Genomic DNA, 21,482 nt, shown 5'->3' with positions numbered 1-21,482 from the left:
TCCATGTCTTCTTGCTTATTTGGTCTCCCAGTGACAAGAAACACACATATTTATAAAATAGCTGACTGAGGTAAATGGTGTGTTTGTGGTGATAGAACAGAGAGAAACAAATGGGCGAGCATAGATATTGAGTGGAGGGCATCAGAGAATCATATCCTGATTCACCAAAACAGAGATCAGCATTTTGGCACATCTTATAGGCATGGAGTTTCACTCTGTCTTTTTTTTTTTTTTTTTTTTAATTTTATTTATTTATTTATTTATTTATGGCTGTGTTGTGTCTTCGTTTCTGTGCGAGGGCTTTCTCTAGTTGCGGCAAGTGGGGGCCACTCTTCATCGCGGTGCGCAGGCCTCTCACTATCGCGGCCTCTCTTGTTGCGGAGCACAGGCTCCAGACGCGCAGGCTCAGTAAATTGTGGCTCACGGGCCTAGTTGCTCCGCGGCATGTGGGATCTTCCCAGACCAGGGCTCGAACCCGTGTCCCCTGCATTGGCAGGCGGATTCTCAACCACTGCGCCACCAGGGAAGCCCCTGTCTTTTTTTTTTTAATGAAGTAGAAATGATAAAATTATTGAGGAAATACAGTTTAGTGTTGACCTACTCTATCCCCCAAATAAACATTCCCAGTTATTTGCTCTAGATTTTGAAAAGGTCTTTGGCCTCTTTTAGCCAAACAGACATAACTATGATTGCAGTTACAACTAATTTTTAGAAGCCATTTCAGGCCTACTAAGTCACTGAGTAACTGAATTCACTTTTATATACCTGTTCAGTGTATTTAAAGAGCTCTTGAGGACAATTCAAGAAGAAAAACGTGTTCCTGATTCAGCTGCCTAATACTGAGTGAACAGTACCTGATTTTGTGCCGGTACTTATGTAACAATGCCCTGCTGATAATATGAGCTGGTGGTAAGCCATGGTGATCTCACCAAGCTGTACCTTATACATTGCACTTTTGTAAAACAGCATTTGGACAGAGGAAAAGAAATACTCCCATTTTCTTGTGGTTATAGGGATTTTTGTTTTAGTAGAAGTTATAATCACTAACATCATCATTATTATCTTTTCTACCAAGTTACAGTGCCTGTTATGGCAAGTATATATAATGCTTCTGCTTCAGAGTGTTCCGAAATGAAGAACAAAACAATAAATAAGGCAAGGAAAGAGTTCTCTTTCTGACAAAATGGTAGACTAAACTAACTTCTTCATAAGCCTTCTGTTAGAAAAGACCTGGAAGTGATGAATAAATTGTGACAGTTAAATTTAAAGTAGAGCCAAATTCAAAGTAAAGAGAGACGTATCCCCAAATGACAAAAATCAACAGGAAAGTGGAAGTCAGGGTACTAAGCACAACTTGACATTGAGACAGAAGTTTAGAGTGGCAGTGGATGTGGTGGTACAGAGGAGGGGGAAATTAGGAGGGTTCTATCATGTTTTGCAATTGGGCTTTAATTCCCAATGCAGACAAATAATAAACCTTGAGAAAGACAGCGAGTTGAAAAGTGAGAGACTTCTACATGTACTTGGAACCACTGAAGGACTGTCATAAATACAAAGTGTAAAGATTCTGAGTTAACGCTTCTGGTTTGGTCTAGGTGCTACTGGACCAACGCTCTCGCAGATATTAACTATAAACAGTGAACAAAAGATGCAAAAAAGATGAACTTAGCAGCACAGAAAAGAAGATAAAACTAGGTATATCGTGGAGGAGAGGTGACATTTTGAAGGGAATGGCAAAGAGTGCATTACTTTTGTGGCATTTAGTAAAGAGAGCATCGTGAACTCCGTTAAAAAACTTGCAGTTCTTCTGGAACAAAGAACTAGCGAGTGGAGTTTGGGGCAACTTCTGCTACTATAAAATCAAGAAAGAACCACATTAAAGAGAGAACAAGAAAGAAGATGCCTTAAATCATGTATATAAATTCTACTTCCAAATCATGGATGGGTGAGAGCAGATTCCTGCTAAAGAGAATGGACCTTTCTGATTCTATGTTCTGAACCTGCAAAAGGCCCATGCTTACCCTTGAGCTCCACATGCACTGGACAGGCCCAAAACAACATAGCAGAGGCTTTGAGCACTGAACTACAATTTAAACTACCACCCATCATAGACAATTCCTTGAGCAGTGAAAGCACTGGCCTTGACCCAAAGCAGCTTAGCAAAGACTTCACCTACTGAACTGATATCAGAACCACTACAAGCCCAGAAGGCAAGGCAGAACTTGTAGTCTTGACAGAACCTAACATTAACCTTACATTGTCCAGAGGATTCTAATAGGATCCCAAGGCTTAAGAGCATAGTATTCAAAATGTCCAGAATAAAATCTGAAATTACTTGATATACCAAGAGCCAGAAAAATGTGACCACTTTTCAAGTGAAAAATACAATCAATAGATCAAATCCAGGATGACTCAGATATTGCAGTTACCAGTAGACTTCAGAGCAGTAACTGTTTTCCAGGAGGTAAAGTTAAACACACTAGAAATGAATAAAAAGGTAGATGTTTTCAGCCAAGAAACTATAAAAAAGAATCCAATGGAAATTTTAGAATTGAAAAACACAATATTTGTCACAATTCACTGGATTGGCTTAATTGCAGATTTGAGATGACAAAAGAGTCAGTAAAATTGACAGTAGAAAATTAGGTATACAATCTAAAGACCTGAGAGAAAAAAATATGCGCAGAATCTCAGGGAAATGTGGGTCAACATCAAAAGGACTGATATTCATATCATTGGAGTCACAGAAGGAGAGGAAAAGGGTGCAGAAAATCTGTAATAAATAATGGCTAAAATTTTCCTAAATTTGTACAAAATTATAAATTTATAGATTCAAGAAGCTCACTACTTCCAAACATGATAAACTAAAACAAACAAACAAAAAAACCTTTGCCAAGACACATTACTGCTGAAATTCAAAAGTAAAGAAAAAAATCTTGAAAGCAGGAAAAAAAAAACCCCACGTTACATAGAAGATTAAATGTGTGCAGTTTTTTGTACACCAATTAAACGTCAATAAAGCAGGATAAACGGTGTATATCTGGGTAAATATAAAGGACTATATTTTTTAAGATCTGCAAAACATATATGACTGTTAAAAGCAAAAATTATCACATCTATGATGGGTTTCAATGTATGTAAAAGTAATATATATGAGAATTACAAGGGCAGGTTCAAGGAACCTATATGGGTGTGTCTTCTACATTTTACTTGAAATAGCAGCAGAATAATAACTCTAAGTAGACTGTGAACAGGAGGTATGTATGTTTTACTCCCCAGAGCAACCACTAAAGAAATGATATGAAGAGAGTTAGCCAAAAGGCCAATAGATAAGCTTAAATGGAATATTAAAAATAGTTCAATAATCCAAAAGAAGGAAGGGAAGGAGGCTCAGAGAAACGTAAAAAGGGGAGACAAACAAAAAATGAATAATAAAATGGTAGTGCTAATAGTCAAGAAAAGACAAATTTTAAAAATGAGATACCGTTTCATATGTATTGATTTGGCAAAATAATTGTTAAGTATGGTACTTATGTGTGGGTGAAGCTATAGCAAAATTGATACTTTTATACATTGCTATTGTGAATGCAAATATTTTGAATGCAAATTTATGAATGCAAATAAATTGCTACCAACACTATATAGAGTAACTTAGTGCTTTGAAGGTAAAGATGGTGACCGCCTGTGAGTGAGCAATTTAACTTTTATGTGTGTGCCTTAGATAAACTGTGGTAAACATGCTTGGAAAACATGTGCAAAGATGTATTAAAAAATTTTTTTAAATTTTTAATTTAAAAAATTTTAAACCCGTCCTTTTTTTTTTTTTTAAGGAACTTTTTTTTTTTTTTTTGGCTGAGCCTCGCAGCATGTGGGATCTTACTTCCCCAACCAGGGATTGAACCCTCGCCCTCTGCATTGGAAAGTCTTAACCACTGGACCACCAGGGAAGTCCCCCCAAAAAATGTTTTTAATAGAGGAAAATATGGGAAACAATTTAGCTTTATAGAATATAATACTAGTTAGTAAATTTTAAAATAAAACAACCACTGCATATTGTTTATGGATACTACAGTAAAGTTTAAAGATATGATTAGGAACTACAAAATCATGAGAGTCATTACATTTGAGCAGGAAGGTAATAGACATGAGAAGGTAGCTGTATTGTTAAGGTGTTAAAAAGAAACCAGAAGCAAAAATAATAATAATAATTTTTTAAAAGAAAGGAAATACACAATTACTTATAGCTCCTATTTATACAATTCAGTCCTTTTTACCCCATAGTATTTTTTGTGATGATAATTTCAGCATTAGTCAACTGAGTTATCCAGGGATAATGAGAAAAGGGAACAAATACTCCTCATCCATCTCCTGCTTTTATTCATCATTCTTAGGATAGGCAGGAGTCTGATTGGAATGTACACATTTAGGTTTTTCCTAATTTGCTAAGGGTTGAGGTATAACTCAAAATCCCTGATGTCCTATTCCTGACACTTGGTTTGACACTTTAGAATTTCCTCTTTTAATGGGGCAGTGGCTTCACCAGTACTAGAACTGCCATGGCTATGTTAGGAATATTAGAACTTTCATTCTCCTGTACATGTTTCTAAATATTTTACAGGGTAAGTGAGTAGCATTTGAATGCCTTTTCTTGCTTTGTAAAGCAGCTCACATTAATTGAAGAAGAGCTCTAAAAACTTAAGAAGTCAAAAATGGAATGCCATAGTGCAATGCTATGCAACAATTAAAAATAATGACATGGAAATGTGTTCCCACAAAACTATTAGGTAAAGAAACAGTTTCCAAATCCATAGTATGATGTCATTGATGTAAAAATTAAGTTAAAGTTAATAATAATTATAAATACATGCAGGCACAGACTCATATTTCCCCAGGGTAGGAGTAGAAGGGAACTAGACGTACCAAAATGCTACCAGTGTTTATCACCAGTTAATGGAATTCATGGCCACACTTTTTTCTTTCTTTTTGTATTGTCTACTGTTCAATGGATGTTTTTACTTTCGTAATTTAGAATGTTCAACTCAGACTGGAGACAATTTAGATAAGGGTAAATTTCAGAAATATGGTGTCTGTTTTGGCCACTTCCTACCAATAGTGTGGTAAAGTTAGACTGCTATCTAATTATGTTTACAACTAATTCAAAAATAATTAAATTAATTTTATTTCCACATTTGTTACTGAATTTGGTTTTGAAGGGAGTATACTTTTCAATCTTTGTGATTATCACTTTTGGAACAGACCTAATATAAAATATGATTTAGTTTAAGTTCTGCAGTCAAAATCTAGGCTAGATTACTTACTTTCTTTTCTAAAGCAGAGTATGTCTAAGACTAGAGGATCCAGATGACTCCTTTCAAGAGGGGTGATTTATATTTTTCTCCATTTGTATTAACAACAAAGTAGTATTTTGGTGGGCCCTTATTATATGGACTTGAATAAAAAAGACATTTTATTAAAATGTAAAATGAGGTTACTTCCTATTCTATCCCCAAATAACAAAAAATCAAAATTATTTTTTAAGTTACTCTAAGAAACAGGACATTTGTAAAATCTTTATTCTCCAGCATTTGGACAATACCTAACCCACGTATTTTGATGCCATTTACCAAGCAAGAAACTGAGAACACAAAAATGCTTGCTCGGGTATTTTTCTCATTCTTTTCCTGCTTAGATTTCTCATCCATAATACATTGGATCGACTCTTTTGTTGGTAATTTAGTATAAGGGCAGTTCACAAAGTTTTTCTCTAAGTCTCTTAGGACGAATAAAATATCAACATATGCAACCACATTTCTAAATTAATAAGATGTTTATTTTACACTAAAAGCATGAAATAAAGAGTGGAATTCCATGTGATTGTGTCCATTGGGTAGTTGCAATCTCTGAATTTTTGTTATTTGCAAAGTTGTATTACTGTAATTTGGAATCAGTGCAGCTAGAATTAATTTAAAAATTCTGGTGGAGAATTATTCATTTAGTCTAATTTGACATTTTTCCTACTGTATTTCTCTGTACATGCATAGTATATTTAAAGTCGTGCTGGAAATTTTTTCTTAAACAGAGTGGTTTTCCAGGTTGGTTAAAATATCTATGGAATCATGAGAGCCTTTAGCTGTTCCCTCCTCCTGGAAGGTTCTTTAACCAGGGATCTGTTTTGATAACTCTTTCACCAACTTCAAGGCTCTGTTCTTTGCTTACCTTCTCCACATTGCTTATCTTAAAGATCCTATTTAATTCTGCAAATTCCTTATACTCACATTTTGTCCCCATCCTCACTCCCCTAATTTCCCTTACTTTGATCTATGTTTTCCTTTCCCCATAGCAGTTATCAACTTTCACTGCACTATATAATTTAGTTCTTTCTTATATTTACGGTTAAATGTGTAACTCTTCCTCCTAGAATGCAAGCATCGTGAGGGCAGGAATCTTTGTGTTTTTTGTTTCAATAATATATCCCAAGAACTAAAAACACTTCCTGGATCATCACAGATACTCAATATGTGTTTTTTTTAAATCATTTGAAATCAAATGACATATCAATGAGAAGTCAGCAGATTATTTCACTGTTTTGGGAATGTATGTGATGTAGCATATCCCACTGTAACTTGACTTCAAATAATATTTTCTAGTATATTCACTGAACAGAGATACTGGTGTTGCTCCCGCACACATGGATTCTGTTGAATAAGTCAAAATCATGGCCATAGACAGATGACTGCTTAGTTATTTGAGGATATTAGTGGTCATGTTACAGTCATTTTTAGTAAGATTACCTCTAACTCTCCCTACCATGTTGTGGAGGACTAGGTCTTTCACAAAGGAATATTTTAATCTAAAAATGTTTCTCAACCCTGAAGCATAGACTGATAAATTATCTTCTTCTCTCCTGTGGACATACAGCTGCAAGAACGAGGGGAAGAAGGAAGTATAAGACAGAGAGAACCGTGACTTTTAGTTTCTAAGAGTGAGCAGTCAGTGAGAGAGGCATGAAGGCCCATATTTGGGACATGTTCTTTCACATCATCTTATAGTTATGGGAGAAAATAATGTAACAGAAATGGAGTGGCATTAAATGATCTAATCAAGCCATAGCTACATTCCCTGGATATTCTTAGTGTCTTGAGCTTTTGGTTGAATGAGTTGTTCCAAAACGGCCTCATTCAAGGAAATCCAGGAGAATGATCAAGCAATGTAGAAAATGTATTTGACTGGCCCTACATAGCTGGTCTAAGCCATAATTGAGGGCTCTCACATCTGTGTGCTGCTCAGGATGATGCATGGGGTAAGTGCATCCTGATTAGTGTCTTGGGATGGACAGAGAGCTAATGCAGGAGAGTCAGTGGTTTATAAATCTATTACTGACATCTTGGCTGAGTCTGACCTTTGCAGTGCCAGAGTAGGTGACAGTACAATACACTGATACCAAGGGCTAGCTCCCAGGAAAGTGTATGCTTCATTTTGAATAAAATTTTAATGATGAACCAATAGCAGAATCTATAGGTACTCGTAGCCTTCCTATCTTTGATATTTTGTATTTTACTAGGACAGCATATTTCACATGTATATAGAAGAATATATACCTTAGTGTGGGCACCTAATTTTTTTCTTAGAATACATATTGCTGTCTTTATGTATTTGTGTATGTGTGCGTGTATCAAACACTTCAAATAGATAAATCTTAGCAAAACTAGAGCTGTTGAATTAGGTTGTAAAATTTAATTGTCATTAACCATCTTGATTGAAGTCTGTTTCTTGAGTTGAAAACACTGCAATTTCCATTTAAGTCTTGAAGTTAAGTCCTTCCATTAATCAGGGAGTCAGTACAACAGAGTTGTTAAAGCATAGTGCTAGAGTCACCAGTCCTGACTTCTAATCCCAGCTACACCACTTACTGGCTGGATGACCATGGGCAAATTACTAGCTGTATTGAGTTTCAGTTTCTTCCTCCATCACAAAAGGAGAGTAACACCTCCCAGAGCTCTTGCGAGAGTTTGGTGAGAAAATATATATTTTGTAAATTGTAATGCTTTTCTTCCTCATTCTTAGTGTGCTTTTTATTTCACCATTTTCTTCACTGTATGCGCATACAGAAGAGTCGATTGTTCTGCTTTTTTGTGGTTAGGAAAAATATTTTAAAAAATTAATGGTGAAGCCACTCATCTGAACGTGTCTTCCCCCGTGAATTTCCAGTTCATTCCGTTTGATCCTGGGCCATTCTACTCTGAATACAGCTTAATTCACATCAATTCTTTAATTTGTAAAGATACATTATTGCTCTTCTTTTTCCCTCTTATCTGTAGATATCTCTCAGGCAAAAGGAAAGAGACTTGGTGATTGATAACGTGGCTCTGTGAAGCATGGTGCAGGGTAAGCACATTATGGATCTCAGTAACATGTTGGGCATGATCACCTATTGCTCCTGTGCACGTTGGGAAGTTCCTTGAAGTCATTTCACTGTCTCATGTCTCTTCCACCAGCTCACACAATCCCACACCTGCTCACCCAGCTGGACTCAGCTCATTTACTGTTCTCAGCTCATTTACTGTTCTCCACTAACAGCTTCTTGCCTGCTACACATTCCCACCTCCGCTGCCACCCTCCAAGAAGAGATAATCTCCTCTGGGAATTCCCCTGCGGTCCAGTAGTTAAGACTCCGCACTTTCATTGCTGAGGGCACGGGTTTGATCCCTGGTCAGGGAACTAAGATCCCACAAGCTGCGCTATGACAGCCAAAAGATAATAATAATAATAAAAATAAAGTCAATCCATTAAAAAAAAAAAAAAGATAATCTCCTCTATCCTGCTCTACATTACTTTAAGCATCCTTCTCATTAAGTTCTTCTAAGTGTGATTCTACCTGCTGTGTGTCTTTGTTCACTAGATGCTAGACCCCGGCGTCCACTGCCACAAGCAGTGCTTCACCTTTCTGGAGACAATCTCCTATGGGTGTTTCTCACCAGACCTTTACTGCCAGGTCTAGGGTCAGTGTCTTCTGCTCTGGCCCTGATCTAATTCTAGTGAGCTGCCTACAACTGGCACTATTCATGTTTATTATCTGTGCAGTAGTATATCATAGTAATTTGGTATCAAATTATCTGATCGCGCATCCTAACTCTAGCAATTTACCTTTTGGTTGATTACCTACTACTTGATTTGGGGCAAGTTACTTCTCTGTGCCTCAATTGTCTCATCTCTAAAATGAGATGATGATAATGCCTCCTTGTTAGGGGTATTATAAAGTTTAAATGGGACATCCATATGCTTAGAATAGAGCCTGGCACACAGGAAGCACTAATCAGTGTTAGCTCTCATTATATTTAAATAATAATCATAATCAAATAATTTAAATAGGAAACTCTAACAGTCAATGGATCCAATTTCTTTAAAGTGTCCTGGGGAAAGATGGCCAATATGAATGGTTTTCATCCACTTACAGACATGTTAATGTGGAGACTCATAGCAGTTATATTTGGTTTGAGGACAGGCTCTGAAAGGCTTCTTTCCTGTATAAATTCTTCCTGACTCTCACCTCATAAGAAACAGAGATTGTGCATTTTGGGGGGAGAAAAAGTCCACATGACAGTAATTTTCTGTTTCTCTTTCAAAATGTAAATGATTTCCTTTAGGACACAGCTCTGTAGGCCAGTACCAATTTGCATGGCTCTCTCATATTAATTTCCATGCTTCTTTACATTGGAACTTTTTTAAACCTTGGCGCAGTTTGTTAACCAAGGTTCTTCTCTAAAACACCAAATTGCCTTCACTAGTGTTAGATCACAGGTCAAGGGAAAGCAGCATCTATGGACTCACAGAGAATATGTCTCAAAGAAATAAGGGATTGACTTTTCACTAATTGGCTAATTCACTTACTGTCCATTGACTTCACATGTCACGGGATCAAATCTATTGAAGGTATACTAGGTCAACTCACCAAGGAATATGAATTTTTTTGCTCCTTTATCCTTTTCAAGTAAATTAATAATTACTATCCAGTCACGAAAATTACATCTTGAGGTTATTTTTACCATGCTGAACTATTCTAGTGGTATATCTAGTCGAATTAGAAATTGGGAATTTTGCTGTGAAGGGGATTTTCATGCACAGTTTAATAATTCAGCTACCTGCACCCCTGGGCAAAATAAATAGCTGGCTGAATGCTTGTTGGCAAAGTCACAAAAAATTATATTATTTGGAACTTTAAATGTCCCCCCCCCAATAAAGTTGGGATTATCTGTGGGAAAGCAAAGGGTTCAGGGCATTATAGCAGCAATTTTTCATTACCGTATGTGCATTTTCTTCTTGGAGAGCTATGTAAGTGTGGTAATTTTTTTTTTTTTTTAGGGAGGAAGAAAATAAGAGAAACACACCCACTGTAAGTGGACTACAGTTATTTCACCTCAACTCTCAGCCCTGCAGCAATTCTAGTACCTGATGTTAGATGAGAAGGGCTACTCCTCTGAGTTTTAAACACAGCTAAATATCTACTTAGTAAGAATTCAAAAGGGTCAGGATAATTGTCAAATTGAATTTTATCAGCTAATTGCTTTTGATTTATTCATTTTTTTGAGCACCTGTTTTGTGTGAGGCACTACTGTTCTAGTCAGTTGGCATACATCAGAGAATAAGATTGTCAAAGATATCTGCCATTGTAGAGGTTGGATTCCATTGTGGGAAGGGGGGGTAAGGAAAGAGATAATAAATGATAGATGTAATAAATAATTCTTTTGGTATGTTAGAAACTGATATATGCTGTGGGGAGAGGAGACTGGGGAAAAGTGAATCTACAGTAGGGAAAGAGGTTACAGCTTAGAGAGGTTTTGGGCAAAACGGTAGTGCCACAGAAATGGTATGTGACACACCCATGTGGGGAAGTGGAGGAGCTGGAGTAGTAAAGCTGCATTTATCTCTATTTTCAGCATAGAAGTCCTGTCAACGTATTAAAAATACATTTCATTATCCCCCTTCTCTCAACTATTTGAGTATAATCCCTAGCCTTGCCTCTCAGTGCTAGAGATAAAACACATTATAAAGGAAATGATACTGCCTGGGCTCCGATCCTGTGACATCCTGTCTAATTTAAGCTCTTGTGGGTAGCATGTTTCCCATTAGTTGTCCCAATTCACAGTGGATGGAGGAAGAAAGCATTGAATGAGATATGCAGTTCAATTCAACAAGCACTTACTCCTACCTCTTATTTACCTAGAACCACTTTGTTCAATTTAATTAATACAAAGATGCAGAAGTTCTTAGGGAGCCTTGGGCTGTGTTGTAAGATGAACCACAGATGAATGAATATAAAAGAAAAATATGAGGCAATGCTTAGCAAATGTTGTCTATACATTCAAGTGTGGAAGAGAAATATTATAATCTGGAGTTAGCCCAGGGCTTTCTGGAAAAGTGAGATCAAGGTTAGACCTTTTTAAACTTGAATGTGGTACTGAAGCAAGTGGGAGTAATTGGGGAAGGGGAAATAGCATCCCATGAAGACACAGAGGCAGAAAAGTCTGAGCTGATGGGATAGTTGATGGAGAAAGTCTGGCCAAAGGACTTAATGACTAGGAGTAATTAGCCACTGGAGTAACAGAAGCATCTCCACACTCCAATGTCACAGATGAGGGGGGAGGAACACCTGTATTAGACTGTTGCAGTCTCCCTAGAGACGCAGAGCTGCACGGCAGGAGACCAGTTACAGAGGTGATTCTATTATTTTTCACCTTAGAAAGTAAAAATGGAGACTAAAGATAATTATCTCCAAAAAACAAAAAGGTGCCTTCTTCTCATCAATTACATGGATATATCCTACTTCTGTCACTATGGTCATTGACTTTGAGCTTGAGTCAGGAGAAAGTTTAAAAACAGGGACCGAGCTGGAGAGAGGGGAAAAAGAAAAGGGACCGTGTGGGAAAGAAGGCACCCACAGGATGCGCGTTTACTGCTTACACCCAGCAGCTGCCCCATGACCGCTCCTCCTGGCAACCCTGCTTAGCGGAAGACACCTGTACTCTATTCCCATAGGCAGCCTGGAGAAGCTGGGCAATCTGCGGCCCAGGAAACGTCAACTGCTAGCAGTGAGCTCTGTCCACGTGTAAACCAAGATTTGGGGAAGGAGCAGGGTGGGTGTAGGGGTTGAGACTTTCTTAGGCTCTCTCCTCTGGTTCCTCAGATGGGGCCGTCATCTAGTCCCACCCCCACGTTTTGGACAGATGCTGTATCCCTGACAACCGTCCCAAGATGCTTCCCACCCCCCCACCCCCCGCCCCGCGGTGGAGCCTGCTCCCCTCGCAGCCGTAGCTAAGACCCGGAAAAGTGGAATTTCACTTTGAAACTCCCGTGCGTGCGGCGCGAGGGCCAGCGCTGGGCATGCTCAGTAGCCGCGGCGCGGCGGGGCTGCTGCTCGCGCTGCGCTGGCCTCGGGCGCCAGGGCTGGCGCGGGAGCGCCCCCCCTCCTCCCCGCGCCTTCCCCTCCGCGCCTGCGGAGCTTCCAGAAGGCCGAGCAGTAGCGGCTCCCAGGGCGTCGGCCCCCGCCCTGCGCCGCCCAGCTCTCCGCCGCGTCCTACTCCTCTTCCTCTCCTCCTCTCTTAAGGAGGCAAAGCTGGTGCTTCCTTCTGTGGGCGGCACACACGGCTCTGCCAGCCCGAGCCGAGGACCTGCGAATGAATCCCGGAGACCAGAGGACCATCGGCGGGGGCTCTTTCCAATAACACTTTGCTTGAAGTGGCGTCGTGGCTGAGTTTCTCCTCCACCTCTCAATGCAAACACTATGCGGAGAGCGGTTGGCTTCCCTGCGCTGTGCCTGCTTCTTCACGCTGCAGGTAAGGGGTTGCCGGGCATAGAGCCAGAGATGTGGATGCGATGGGAGAGTGCACATGCTTGAGGACTGTAGGAAAAGCCTGCTTCGCGAAGAAAGCCTTAGGAAGGCAAAGCAGGACAGTGCTGACAGGAAAGCGGTGAGGGAGTCATGCACCTGTTGGAAGACTGAGGCCGAAAACTTAAAGCTAAAATCAGCTCTTGATTTTTCCTTACCTCGTATGAACATTTTCACTACGAATAGAGGTTTGCTTGCTCCACCCCTCCCCTCCATGTAGACTCCCAGATTTTGTTTCTAGGCTCTGCACTTGACTGCCAGTTTTTCAGGAGGCAGACAAGACATCCTGCTGGATGTAACCTTTCTACTGCAGCGGCTACATCCGTAAGGTCTCTTGGTTTAGCGAGAGCTCACAGGGATGCACTGGCTGTAACCTGATGGACCACATCTCCTCCGCAAAGATCGAAATACATGGTTCGCATTAATGATGCCGCTCCAGGCTCCTTTGGCCCCTGCTCTTGTCAGTCGAATTTTCTAAACCAATGAGAGGAGTGAAAGATTTAAAATAAGACCCTCTCTTCTCTTTCAGCATCATGGTCAGGTTGCGAGGGCACTAGACAGAAACCCAATCACAGTTTCAAAGCTGACAACCCCGGGGTCGACACTGTCCCTGGGACAGATTTGATGAGGTCTAGCCAGGAGTGACAGTGAGACTGATTCCCGAATATAAACATATTTGATACCAGTATCAGGTTTCGTATGGAAGCAAACCTTAGGAAGTACCTGGGGAATTTTATATGCGATGTTGCTACAGACCCTGCTTTTTGGATACATGCAGCCTCTATGTAATGCAAGGACTTGCTGGACTGAATCCTTTATCATTTTTACACACACGTGAACCAAAATAGAATATGGCAGAGAGATTTTAGGAACCCTACTGCGACAGCAGTTGTCCGTGCAGTATCCCTGTAGCAATCAAGGAGTAGGTATTTTCCTAGAGTTTGCCTGTTATCCAACCACACACATTCATTCATTCTTTCAACCAACATTTATTGAGTATGTACTACATTCCAGGGGTAATGAATAAAAATAATGGTTGCAAAATTACAATTTTTGTGTTATCTTTTTAAAAGAGTGTGGGTGAGTCCTTTTCTATGTGGGTGATGAGAGTGAAATATCGTACTTCCTTATTTCTAGCTAATGCTATTTTAACGTATTGTGAATCTCTTGAACAAGTAGTGTTTAGGGACATTCAGGCTGTAGTTAAGTACCCATGTTAATTGTATAATTATGATGTTATATTGTGGAATTTTCAGTAGTTCTTTGATACCTTTTGAAAACTAGGAAATAGGTATGACTTGGTTATTAAATTATTTGCAAACAGTTATAGTGAATACTTTTATTACCACATACAATTCTTTAATGTTGAAATATAGGATGAAAATATACACATTGGGTTGAGTTTTATTTACATTATTGTTTTATTGTAGCACTGATACAAACATCTATTACCGAAAAAGCCTCACTTCCTGTCAATTTAGCTGATTTAGCTGATCTATGAAAAATTTTAGTGTCGTTATTTTTAAAGCTAATATATAACATTTCTAAAGATAACATTTAATATATCTTGAGTAATTATAACTTAAAAGCTATAAAAGCTATAGATAAACTTAAAACTAAGCAGGTGGAAAACATTTCTAAATTTATTGTAGATGAATATTTGGGATGAGGAAATAGAAGACTTTTGTTCATCAAAGGAGAAACCTAGATGTCTGTAGCCCTAGATTATACCTGGAGTTCTGCCAAAAGGGTATATTACCAAAGACAAACCAGTTCAATCCTACTTTGACTTCTTAATTTGCAAAAAAAAAAAAAAAAGATTATTTAATCAATTTGAATTTAATAAGGCAATGCATTGAAGGCTATCTTCAGATTTCAGTTGCAAGATGCTGTATAGAAATTAATTATATGCATATTTAATGTAGTGCTTTTGATAGGTGTTTTTTCACAGCAGATTGCAAGTTTAATATTGTAGTTGTCTTGCCAGTTTCATTATGAATGCATTTTAATTTAAACAGCAATTTGTGGGTCACAAGCTGTCATCAGATTAAAATTCATCACAGTTATCTAAATAACATTGTTAGGACTTTTCATTAGAACTGAGACAAACCAGATTTCTTGATCTCAGCTCCTGTAGATTTGGGTAATAAGAAAATGAGTAAGTGGGAGGGCAAAGATCAAGAAGTCAGTGATTGTCTCTACTTGTTGAATGTCTGATGTGGCCTCTCTTACAGAAGGTTCTCCTCTCAGGAGAGAAGTGAGCTTTATAAAGAAGGGAAGTGAATTCTATAGAGTCAGGCCTCTTTGGCTGAAAAGCTAATTGATCCATTTTGGTTATTCCCAGGGTACCAGCAACTACTTTATACTGGTGGAACTGATGACAGGTTACACCCCTTTTGGGATGGGAGAAATTGGCTGCCAGGATGTGAGTGCTCTTTGTAGCTATAATAGGAACTGTTGACTTCAATAGTCATTCTCCTAATGATAAGTAGCAAACTGTTTTCAACTTGAGCGTCATCTCCAATTATTTGGTCGTGATCTCCTGAGTCACTATGCAAAAAAAAAAAAAATTTTTCTTTTAAAAATTCTGACCAACCCTGAGTTCTGATTGCCTTAACAGTGAAAAGTATTGTATCTGTTTATAATGTCTGTGGGAACAAAAAGGAGAAGAGGGGGTACAATGCTGTGTAATTAACATCTCTGGGTAAGATAACCTTAACGAATTACTGAGCATGGAGCTTGTTAGAGAACCTGGACTCAACTCTTATCTGTGGCGGCTGATTTTCATAGATGTCCTTAAGGAGAAAAGTGTTAGCTATTGTCCATCTAACTGCTTAGTGTACAGGTGAGAAAACTATGATCCAGTAAATAATAGCTGCTAATTACTTTAAAGTGCCAATTAACAGTATAGCCAGGGTAAAAACCTAGGTTTCCAGGCCTGTGATTGCACACTATATAAAATCCTACACTGTTTCTGACAGTTGAGGCCACCATTGAGATAGTGGTGCCAGATTCTTTTTCCCTTACTGTCCCCATTCTTCTTTTTTTTTTTTTTAACATCTTTATTGGAGTATAATTGCTTTACAATGGTGTGTTAGTTTCTGCTTTATAACAAAGTAAATCAGTTATACATATACATATGTTCCCATATCTCTTCCCTCTTGCGTCTCCCTCCCTCCCACCCTCCCTATCCCACCCCTCTAGGTGGTCACAAAGCACCGAGCTGATCTCCCTGTGCTATGCGGCTGCTTCCCACTAACTACCTATTTTACATTTGGTAGTGTATATATGTCCATGCCACTCTCTCACTTTGTCACAGCTTACCCTTCCCCCTCCCCATATCCTCAAGTCCATTCTCTAGTAGGTCTGTCTTTATTCCCGTCTTACCCCTAGGTTCTTCATGACCTTTTTTTTTTTTTCCTTAGATTCCATATATATGTGTTAGCATACTGTATTTGTTTTTCTGTTTCTGACTTACTTCACTCTGTATGACAGACTCTAACTCCATCCACCTCACTACAAATACCTCCATTTCATTTCTTTTTATGGCTGAGTAATATTCCATTGTATATATGTGCCACGTCTTCTTTATCCATTCATCCGATGATGGACACTTAGGTTGCTTCCATGTCCTGGCTATTGTAAATAGAGCTGCAATGAACATTTTGGTACATGACTCTTTTTGAATTATGGTTTTCTCGGGGTATATGCCCAGTAGTGGGATTGCTGGGTTGTATGGTAATTCTATTTTTAGTTTTTTAAGGAACCTCCATACTGTTTTCCATAGTGGCTGTATCAATTTACATTACCACCAACAGTGCAAGAGGGTTCCCTTTTCTCCACACCCTCTCCAGCATTTATTGTTTGTAGATTTTTTGATGATGGCCATTCTGACCAGTGTGAGATGATATCTCATTGTAGTTTTGATTTGCATTTCTCTAATGATTAGTGATGTTGAGCATTCTTTCATGTGTTTGTTGGCAATCTGTATATCTTCTTTGGAGAAATGTCTATTTAGGTCTTCTGCGCATCCCATTCTTTACCTTTCTGTGAACCAACATAATGTATAAACTTCTGTTGAAAAGACCACTTCAGGAATATCCAAGGAGGCAGCTAAAAGCTACCCAATAATATGGATGGCAAAAATATTATGTGGAAGAGCCATAGAAAGCTTTTCTTCAGTGTTTCTTCTCTTTCTTTGCCCAAAGAACTATATTCTGTTTCAGGAGATGATATTTATTGGGTAGTATTTTAGTTGCAAAGGAGTGAATGTCTTGGGATATCTTGAAAATTATCATGTGAAAGCTTTCTTTTTCCTATTGAATAGCTAATAAGACATAGAAGCTGATGTCAATGGATTACTCTCTCGTCAAGCTCTGGGAAAGGTTCTTTCAAATTTCTACATTGTTCTTACTATTGGCCTTTCTGGATGGCACAGAGACTACCTTCAGTATATCTTCTGAAGATGCCTCTTCATTTTCAGAGAAGTGCATAGTCAGTTTCTCTAGTCTTCAAGAGGGAAGAGTTCCTATGGGATCAAGAGGATCAGGGAAGTCATTTGCAGAAACACCACCCTCAAAAGAAAGGGTAGATGGATAGGAAAATATGTTTTAAGATGCCTTTTCTCAAAGAAGAGTCCCTTAGAACTCCCGAATTGGTTTTTCCTGTTCAAAATCACTCAACGAAGTCCTTACACTGGCCCAAGTTCTACTCTGTTCTCTCCCCCCATTACCTCTCTGATATCTCTCACTGCTTTCCTCTTTTTTGTCTCTCTCCAGCTACAGTAGTCTCCTTCCTATTCCAAGAAGATGCCAGGCACTTGCCCACCTCCCAAAAAAGTTTTGTTTATTTCTTTGCCTGAACTATCCTTTCTCTGTACTTCCATGGCATAATCCCTCAATTTTAGGTCTTTGCTCAAGGGTTACTTTCTCAGTGAAGCCCTCACTGGCTATCCTAATTAATATTTCATATCCCACCCCCCCAAAAACCCTCTGATACCCCTTCCCTGCTTTACTTTTTAAATTAATTTTGTGAAGAATAGTTGATTTACAATGTTGTGTTAATTTCTGCTGTACAGCAAAGTGACTCAGTTATGCATATATATTCTTTCTCATATTCTTTTCCATTCTGGTTTATCACAGGATATTGAATATAGTTCCCTGTGCTATACAGTAGGACCTAGTTGTTTAACCGTTCTATATACAATAGTTTACATCTGCTAATCCCACACTCCCAGTCCTTCCCTCCCCCACCCCTCTCCCCCTTGGCAACCACAAGTCTGTTCTCTATGTCTGTGAATCTGTTTCTGTTTTGTAGATGTGTTCATTTGTGTCATGTTTAAGATTCCACATATAAGTGATATTATATGGTGTTTGTCTTTCTCTTTCTGACTTACTTCACTTAGTATGGTAATTTCTAGGTCCATCCATGTTGCTGCAAATGGCATTATATCATTCTTTTTTATGGCTGAGTAATATTCCATTGTATATGTATATATACCACATCTTCTTTATCCATTCATCTGTTGATGGGCATTTAGGTTGTTTCCATGTCTTGGCTATTGTAAATAGTGCTGCTCCTGCTTTACTTTTTTTTTACCAGAGGTCATTCACCATCTATCATACCAAATATTTTACTTATATATTTTGTTAATGTGGTTCCCCCTCTCCCCATTAAAATATAAGTAACTTGAAGGCAGAGGTATTTGTCTGTTTTGTTTACTGCTGTTTCTACTGCAGATTCTGCCCAGCCTAGCACTGGGGGTGGGGAGTAGTGCCTGGCATAAAACTCCTAAAGATTAAATAAATACATTGAATAAATAAAAACAACATAGTAATATTTCTGGTCTCCTCTTTTTGCATTTAGTTTCTTCTTGGCACTCATGCAAGTCACCTTGTCAGCTTAGCCACTTCCAGCGTGAACTTCAGCAGAGCTCATTTATCCAAAACTCAAGTTGCTCCCCAGGAGTCTCATATGCCCAGGGGACATACCATCTCACACAGACTTTGCTACTTTGGGAATTGAAGGGCAACTGGGGGTGAGCTTGAACTACTTATAAACTCAGTGGCAAAGTCCTTCCAACTGATTGCCAGATGCTGTACAGCCCAAATGCCTTGCTGGTTGGCTATACTTTTACTTCTTAGTAAAATGCTTTGTACATATGGGAATGGCTATAGTTATATGAAAGGATTCATACAGCTAATTTACAAGCAGGGTTTAAGGCACTAGGACAAACCTGTCTACTTCTTTGGCATTTGAGGCATAGGTATATGTATACAGTAAGTCCCCTACATATGAACGAGTTGCATTCCGAGAGCATGTTGGTAAGTCCAATTTGTTCGAAAATTCCACAAAGTTAGCCCAGGTACCCAACACAGGTAACACAATCGGCTATAAAGTACTGTACTGAAATAGGTTTATAGTACTGTCCTGTAATAGGTTTATAATACTTTTCACACAAATAATACATTAAAAAACAAACACAAAAAATAAAGAAAACATTTAAAATTTTACAGTACAGTACCTTGAAAAGTACAGTAGTACAATACAACAGCTGGCATACAGGGGCACGTTCACATCTTTGAAAGTTCACAACTTGTACCCTACCTTTGCTGTTTTCGTCCAAAAGGTCACCAAGTCTACTCACCAACTCTTCTCCACTTTCCGTGTCTACATCACTGCCTTGTGCTAGGTCCTTATTTCTCATATAGTATTTCACAATAACCTACCATCAAATCCATCCTTCATAATGATGTCAGAGGTAAAACTTGAAAAAGCATACCCGATCATATTCTTTCTTTGTAAGATTCTCTAATACAGCTATTTCCTTTTCTCTTAGAATAAACCCAAACTTATTAGCATGGGAAAATCTTTTACTAACTCCATCTTTATTTCCTGTCATCATGTTCTGCTTTGCACACTATTATCATACTAAGAGCAAATTTCTTTTGGTTTGCTATGCCTCTCATCCTTTTCACATACTGTTCTATTTATCTTAAATACCCAACTCTGCTTCTTTTTCTAGATAACTTTTTTCTCCAACTTCAAATCTTGGTCATTGCCTACTTTGAGAACCCTTCCTGTGACACCCCACCTCATTCAAGTAGCTTTCCTAGGTTTTCCTTTTAGGCCCTGTATATTTCTCTATTAATGCACTTAACCTGAATATTTAAAAATTTTGAGGACAATAACAGAATTGTAACTTTTATCTCTATATACCAATAGCATAGAACTTGTTATCTAGTACACCATCAATAAATGTTGAATGAATGAATAAACATATCCAGGATGTATTAGACAAAATAAATTATGATTAATTTATATTGACAGATTGTATCTCATTTTGACGATCATAAAGAATAGAATTGACTTTACTACTGCTCTTTCAATCCAATTTACATTTATTGGTTACAAAGAAGTGGAAATGGGGCAGAAAAGCTTTCATTTAAACATAGTCTGTTTAAGGTAAGTTTATGTTCTACAGGCATGATGCTCATTGTAGTGGAGTTGTTTGTTGAACTCCTCCTAGATAGATAGACATTCCTATATGATATTCTAGTACTACTTCAGGATGGGAATGAGATGAATGTCTTTATTTTAAAGAGACCAAAGAATTAGGTAAGGTACATAGCATGATAGTTTTGCACTAAGGAATGGACCCAGAACCCCTGACTCTGATTACTGATTGGTTATCAGCTACCTTGTAATAACAAACATGAGCCACTTACACATTCAAACTCAGGTGGGAGTGTGAGGCAGTGGGTTCGGAGACCAAAAATAATCCAACCCTCCTTTAATTCCCCCAAACAGAAACCAAACCATCACAGAAAATTTCTGAGTATTTGGATCGTTTTATACATTTTTCCTCTCTCTTTATATATAGACAAAATCTTTATAAAGCCATAAACAATTTTTATGGGAGCCATGCTTATACCTGAAGAATGGAGACTGGTTTACGAATTATAAAAAGTCATTTTTTATGAGATGATGGGCTCACACATCAAAGGCTCATTTATTGCCATTAGTATTAATGATAACATGGATGTTATGTTTCATGGTAAGTTTATTGTTAAATCTCTTAAAAGCTGTCTGTAAAGCCTGATTCAAAAGGTAGAGAAAGCCATTTTCCCCTTTAAAAGATGATTTTGAAAGATCCCACTTGGCCTTGAGTGCATTCTTCATCTTCAAAGTACTTAGACAAATGCTGACACACTTAGAGTAGCACTGATGTTTCCCAACAAAAGGGATTTTAATAGCCTGAAAAAATGTAATGGTAATATATTATTTTAAGATCAAATTTCCTGATGCTTATTAACCAAATAATATAACTGTATGTGTCTATTATTGAGATACTTGCCACAGAATGACAATTAGCAAATTTATATTATGAATATTAGCACTTTCCATTTAAATAATCTTTTATTCATAATGGCTATCTAGACTTTTTTCATAATCAAATCTCATTTGACTTCAATTTATTAAGATATCCATTAAAATTGCAGCCACATGGACCAACAACAAAACAAAACTAACTGTTTACGTGAAGCAATATGTCTAGATCAATATGTCTAATTGCACTGAAGTAGATGCCAAGTTCATT

General features: G+C 38.1%; 1 protein-coding gene across 1 annotated transcript in view; it reads left to right on the top strand.

Annotated features, from left to right (window-relative positions):
- Window positions 1-21,482, top strand: part of PTPRR (protein tyrosine phosphatase receptor type R) — a 380,848-nt gene that overhangs the window by 108,223 nt on the left and 251,143 nt on the right. The window contains exons 7-9 of the mRNA XM_036867331.1: window positions 8,319-8,385; window positions 10,360-10,390; window positions 12,602-12,830. Of these exons, the coding sequence (XP_036723226.1) occupies window positions 12,779-12,830 (52 nt within the window). The 5' untranslated portion in view covers window positions 8,319-8,385; window positions 10,360-10,390; window positions 12,602-12,778. The remainder of the gene's footprint in view (window positions 1-8,318; window positions 8,386-10,359; window positions 10,391-12,601; window positions 12,831-21,482) is intronic.

The sequence above is a fragment of the Balaenoptera musculus genome, chromosome 10, assembly GCF_009873245.2.
Source record: "Balaenoptera musculus isolate JJ_BM4_2016_0621 chromosome 10, mBalMus1.pri.v3, whole genome shotgun sequence".
Classification (NCBI taxonomy): Eukaryota; Metazoa; Chordata; class Mammalia; order Artiodactyla; family Balaenopteridae; genus Balaenoptera; species Balaenoptera musculus.
The sequence above is the reverse complement of the archived record's forward strand: the minus strand, read 5'-3'. Positions and strand labels throughout refer to the sequence as shown.